This window comes from Bombina bombina, chromosome 3 (assembly GCF_027579735.1).
Source record: "Bombina bombina isolate aBomBom1 chromosome 3, aBomBom1.pri, whole genome shotgun sequence".
NCBI classification, from domain to species: Eukaryota; Metazoa; Chordata; class Amphibia; order Anura; family Bombinatoridae; genus Bombina; species Bombina bombina.
The window spans coordinates 2,116,133-2,123,438 of record NC_069501.1 but is presented as its reverse complement, the minus strand read 5'-3'; the positions used below and the strand labels follow the sequence as shown (position 1 = coordinate 2,123,438).

The window sequence follows — 7,306 nt, the reverse complement described above, 5'->3', positions numbered from 1 at the left end:
CATGGACGAGACCAGAGATATTTTCTTGCTACCCAAAATAAGAACCAAATTCCACCACTTCGGGAGATATCAAGACCGCATACGTTGTAAAGTGCAGCCATGTGGTGAGATGTACCACGCTCCATCTTAGATTTCTTCAACAACGGTAAATCAGCCAAACTAACTAAGGACTATACGCTCTGTTGCTTTATTATGGAGGAATCCTACTTGGAAATAAGGGCTCTCTTAGCAGAATTGGAACATCGTATGACACACCAGTTTCATGAGCTTAAGAATGGGTTGCAACGCGGCTTTGAAAACATGGAAGAGCCGTCAACAGCTATAGTGGAGCGAGTGGATTCTATAGCTCATATACAGATGACCACTACTCAACCTTCTAAACAACTTAGTGCTGACACCACTACTGTACACCAGTTGCACGTACCTTATCTCCCCTTGGCCTCTTGTATGCCGGGAGATCTACTTAACTGTGAGGACGCAGTGGGAGAATCGATTGTCTGTTAGTAATGTGACCCGATGTGATGACCGGCACCCGGTGAGATCCGGACAGCGATTGTGCAGTTATTTGTACCTGTATGGTCTCACAGAGGAATCTGCGCCTAACATGTATTACAAGCATCCGTCTGGTGCTCTGAGGCTGACGGGTGGAAGTGAGAGAGTGCTGTATATGTTCGGATCACTGAGTCCTGACAGATTCGCCCTACAGAACCAGAGGGCCTGCCTTAGTGATGACAGCGTGGCCTGGGAGATTGAAGGTCTTACTACCCTCCTTACGGTAACTACATTACAACAGGGGTGCGATGTACAAACTCCCCTAGGACTCCTGAAGATTAAAAGATACAGGATTGATCATGCTGACTGTCCCTACTACTGCTCCTCTTATGCAGTTGGAATTGGCTAAAGCAGCAGGGATCCTTGCAGTGAGTGAGAGAAAAGTCCTTAGTTTTTCTGGGACTCTCCTTCACCTAACATAACTAGAGACACTTATTATTACCTTTATAGCCGTGTGGGTCACTAACATTAACGCTCCTGTTGTCTAAGATTATGATTGTGTAACTCACATGGTAGATGTTTGCTACGCATTTATATTGTCTGGTCTAACTTGTAATGGCATGAAGCGCAGACCCATCAGCTAGTGCTTTAAGCATAAATTATTAATATAACTTTCAATCCTGTACAAGGTTCATAATATTAAATGTGTATTCATACATTGTTAGCTTGGGCGTTAGGAGGGGTTCTTTCGACAGGCACTCATATCCCTATGTATTTTATATATATATATATATATATATATATATATATATATATATATATATATATATATATATATATATATATATATATATATATATCTTGATATACCTAACTAAGCATACATATTAGTGTTGGTTTTCATCTGAATGGAGCTCGTTTCCCTCTTGGCTACAAAAACATACCTGGCATTCAACATATATAGATACCATTATTCTTCATTTTATGGCCAGGTTGTCAGCTTGCACAGTTTGCCTTGTAAGACCTTGTATCATAGCATATATACTTCAGTAACATTTATCCCTCAAAATGTTATGTCATTAACTTAATTTCATATTATTAGGAGGGAGTATTAGCTTGAGCCTTATCTCAACTGTTTAGTTATAGATTTATGGTAGCCAGTACAGATCCTATTTAATTTATGTTGGGTGTACTACACGCAGATTTGTACTGCAGGACTGTTAATAGGATATTATATATTGCTTGTTTATGTGTCCTAATGTTAACCATAAGGTTTTACAATTAAGCTCCATGCAGGTGCAATATACATTGGAGTTATCAAACAGTCATCTTACCATTGCTCTCTAATACTATATTTCGAATGTGGTAGGTCTGCAGGCTCCCAGCTAGATTATGAGTACTCTGCATAACATCCCATATACTATCTGACTCAGGGCCATATATGTTATTTTATATGTTTAACTCTAGATGATAATATCTAAAAGTATTGTCTTTCCCTATCAATCTCTATGTTATATCAGCAAATCTGTACTGGAAATGTTGTACCTGTTGCACTTTCATATTTATTCTATCTGCAACGGCACGGACCGTTTTTCTTATCTGGTAATGAGGCAGTTCAATATGTGCTGTGATTATTTGTTAAAACATTTCTTTTAGATATAACTTTTATAGTTACTTTGCGAGTTATTACTATTTTATGGTAGCCTCTAATGTAATGTAAAGTCCTGTCCCATGGTTTCTGTGTGATAATATCACTCACCGTCCACGTTAGATCTCACCCTTAGTATATGTGGCCCTGATATGTCTCTATATATCCTCCCTTTACTATTTGCAACATTGTGTGGTTAGATAGCTATAATCTGGGACCTATATTACGATTTTACAAATATTTCAATCAAGCTCTCACCTCGCAATTCCAATAACATGTTTAGGTTTGGGAAGTCAGTTTCTATTATATGCTATATTATATATAATACTACTTTTCTATATCGCTCAGATAATGGGCTACACATTTTTGTTAGCAAGCCTTACTACATATAGGTGTCAGGTGAATGCTGCAGTCACTACACATGTGTTATGCCTGGTTATTAATAACTACATTTATGTTGTCTTTACTACAGTCACCAGATTAGACCATTTCTTAATATGTACCTAAGGTCTCTACACCAGATATGCGGGTTAATAATTCTGTTTTATTAATGAGATCCTTGGGCCCACCGGGCTAGAGTAATATGCTCTACTAGTAGCTAGCCTTATAGTTCACTGACCAGCTTCCTAAGAGTTACAATGCCGTTCCTACTCGCTTTACAGGTTAAAGTTCTTTGCACCTCAAAGTTTTGCTTACATTTACATTTATGCACAGCATAAATCGTTTAATAGCATATTTACATTTATACACTTATAATTCTCAAGATTCCCAAATGTTATATGGTTCTTGCCGCTATCTGGTCCTATAATAACCCCTTTGATAACTGCTCTAGTTGTCTAGTCACACTCCTCATAATATTTTGCTATATGGCTCCGCCCTCCCTCCCCCCCCTCTCCCTACTACCTTTCTTACCTTTTCTGCCACTTACTTATATTACATTCTAGCTTAATAATGTGTATTTTAAGCGGTGCTTACCCGCTGATTGTTATTGAACATCTAGAAAACCCCTCCTCTTTTTTACTATGCACCCATTTATCTCTTATTTGAAGCTCATAAAGAGCTACCCATCTGACTATCAATTTTGTCTCGCATTCTTAGATCATCGGGCCTTTAAATTTGGCCCTTAACTAGTCAGCCTAATGCTAGTATATTGTAAAAATGAGGTCTCATTAGCCTATCGGTTGTTTATTCTATAATGATTGGTATATTTTCCTTTATATTATTTTTATATATATTTTTGTTTTGTTTTGTTTTTTTCTGATGATAAAAGGCAATCAATGTTTTTTTGTATGTGATAAAAAACCTCAATAATTTTTTTTTTTTTTTTTTTTAAATAATGGACCAATAAGAAAAATCTTAACGGCACCTTACACCCCCAATGGCTGGGGCACTCACCACCTCCAGAGAACCAGACACGAGCAGACTAAGATTTCTCCGTCGCCACACGGTCAGGAATAAGGAAATGGAGTCACAAGGTAAACCGTGCAGTCCATGCAAAAGCGCGCCCGACCATAAAGGCCGCGTCACTAGACATTAGCCGTTATGTTCCAAAATAGCCATGACCCGAAGCAACACTATACAGTAGCAAACAGAATCACATAAACATGATTATAAACCCCCCAGTTCAATAAAACCCCCTCAGGAGATATTAACCCTTGATTCCTAGATACAAAAAGGAGCCTCACTGAGACCCTATGTAAAAGTTATCCCCAAAAGGTTGTAGCCCCTCTAGGATAAACAGTTGTAATTACAATACATCCATGATGAAAGAAAAATGAAACAATCTTACTAGAATCTACGTCGTGGAACAGGAACACGGCCATTCAAGTGTGACAGATAGTAGCGTCGCTTCTGCCATGGACTTGAGAGAAAAAAAAGCAAGCAGCGAAACTCATCAACGCTGATTGCTTGTGGAGCTGTTAATATGATTCCCTGCATCTCCGGACTCTAACTTTCACCCATGCACTCAACGAAAGGCTGACAGGACTATTTAAAACTCCAGTCCCATGCCGAAGAGTACTACCCTCCATATGAGGCAATCGAAAACTTCTGACACTTCTCTGCCAACCTCCTGGGACGAAAGGGAAAGAATGACTGGGGGATGAGGGAAATGGGGGAGGTATTTAAGCTTTTTGACTGGGGTGTCTTTGCCTCCTCCTGGTGGCCAGGTTCTGAATTCCCAAAAGTAATGAATGCAGCTGTGGATTCTTTCCATTTATGAAGAAAAGAAAGCACCTAGTACAACCCTCAAGTGATGGCATAAACCTGTTTTTAGAATGACTGTACTCATTTGGTAAAGGGGGGGCTGGGTGGGTCTGTAACAGGAAGGGGAGGAGCATTCTAACCTCATGAATGGGCAGGGCTTCAGACTTTTGGTCTCTGGAGCCTATAAACCCTTCGTTGGTGAGTGCTACCAGCTGGTCTAATAGGGAAAAGGGGGAGCTGAAGAAAATGGCTGATCTATAAGAAGACATTTGGGGCATTGGTTAGTAAATAAGTTCTTCTAGCTACAAAAGACAACACGTACGTCTACAGATAACACACAAGAAATAGTAACTCTTATTTATTAAAGTAGCAAATATAAAAATCTCTGTACAAGAAATAGTAATAAGCAGGTGACCCTCACGGCGACGTCCCACATTCTAATCCTCATTTAAATCGGATAATTTCTTCCTTGCAAAGCTGCATCAATTCATTGAAGTCAAGTTGGATATATTTCCTCCAGAACCTGCGGTCCCTTCCATAAATCTCTGCTGGATAACATGGACTACCTGCAACACAAGTAGTGTTAGTACACTGACCACGTTCCATAGGGATATTGACATGCACCACACACTGACCAATACCATAGGCATATTGACACGCACCACACACTGACCACGTTCCATAGGGATATTGACACGCACCACACACTGACCAATACCACTGACCAATACCATAGGCATATTGACACGCACCACACACTGACCAATACCATAGGCATATTGACACGCACCACACACTGACCAATACCATAGGCATATTGACACGCACCACACACTGACCAATACCATAGGCATATTGACACGCACCACACACTGACCAATACTATAGGCATACTGACATGCACCACACACTGACCAATACCATAGGCATATTGACACGCACCACACACTGACCACGTTCCATAGGCATATTGACACGCACCACACACTGACCACGTTCCATAGGCATATTTACACGCACCACAGACTGACCACGTTCCATAGGCATACTGACACGCACCACACACTGACCACGTTCCATAGGCATACTGACACGAACCACACACTGACCACATTCCATAGGCACACTGGCACGCACCACACACTGACCATGTTCCATAGGCATACTGACATGCACCACACATGGACCACGTTCCATAGGCACACTGACCTGCACCACACACTGACCACGTTCCAAAAGCACACTGACCTGCACCACACACTGACCACGTTTCATAGACATACTGGCACGCACCACACACTGACCATGTTCCATAGGCACACTGGCACGCACCACACACTGACCATGTTCCATAGGCATATTGACATGCACCACACACTGACCACGTACCATAGGCATATTGACACGCACCACACACTGACCACGTTCCATAGGCATATTGACATGCACCACACACTGACCACGTACCATAGGCATATTGACACGCACCACACACTGACCACGTTCCATAGGCATATTGACATGCACCACACACTGACCACGTACCATAGGCATATTGACACGCACCACACACTGACCACGTTCCATAGGCATATTGACATGCACCACACACTGACCACGTACCATAGGCATATTGACACGCACCACACACTGACCACGTTCCATAGGCATACTGACACGCACCACACACTGACCACGTTCCATAGGCATACTGACACGCACCACACACTGACCACGTTCCATAGGCACACCGACACACACCACATTCCATAGGCACACCAACACACACCACATTCCATAGGTACACCGACACACACAACGTTCAATAGGCACACCGACACCACATTCCATAGGTACACCGACACACACCACACACTGACCACATCCCCATAGGCATACTAATACGCACCACGTTCCATAGGCACACCGAGACGCACCATACACTGACCACATCCCATAGGCATACTAATACGCACCACGTTCCATAGGCACACCGACACGCACCACACACCGACCACATCCCATAGACATACTAATACGCACCACATTCCATAGGTACACCGACACACACCACGTTCCATAGGCACACACCACGTTCCATAGGCACACCGACACACACCACGTTCCATAGGCACACCGACACGCACCACGTTCCATAGGCACACCGACACGCACCACGTTCCATAGGCACACTGACACGCACCACGTTCCATAGGCACACCGACACGCACCACGTTCCATAGGCACACCGACACGCACCACGTTCCATAGGCACACTGACACACACCAAGTTCCATAGGCACACCGACACACACCACGTTCCATAGGCACACTGACACACACCACGTTCCATAGGCACACCGACACACACCACGTTCCATAGGCGCACTGACACACACCACGTTCCATAGGCACACCGAGACACACTACACCCTGACCACATTCCATAGGCATATTGACACACACCACACCCTGACCATGTTCCATGGGCATACTGACATGCAACACACACTGACCACATCCCATAGTCATACTGACATGCACCACACATGGACCATGTTCCATAGGCACACTGGCACGCACCACACACTGACCATGTTCCATAGGCATACTGACATGCACCACACATGGACCACGTTCCATAGGCACACTGACCTGCACCACACACTGACCACGTTCCAAAAGCACACTGACCTGCACCACACACTGACCACGTTTCATAGACATATTGGCACGCACCACACACTGACCATGTTCCATAGGCACACTGGCACGCACCACACACTGACCATGTTCCATAGGCATACTGACATGCACCACACACTGACCACGTACCATAGGCATATTGACACGCACCACACACTGACCACGTTCCATAGGCATATTGACATGCACCACACACTGACCACGTACCATAGGCATATTGACACGCACCACACACTGACCACGTTCCATAGGCAT

The 7,306-nt window shown here is 43.3% G+C and overlaps 1 protein-coding gene across 1 annotated transcript in view; it reads right to left on the bottom strand.

The window, feature by feature from the left end:
- Positions 1-4,676: 4,676 nt before the first annotated feature.
- LOC128652176 (ATP-dependent DNA helicase Q4) overlaps positions 4,677-7,306 on the bottom strand; it is a 394,067-nt gene continuing 391,437 nt past the window's right edge. The window contains exon 9 of the mRNA XM_053705114.1: positions 4,677-4,911. Coding sequence (XP_053561089.1) covers positions 4,790-4,911 — 122 coding nt within the window. The 3' untranslated portion in view covers positions 4,677-4,789. The remainder of the gene's footprint in view (positions 4,912-7,306) is intronic.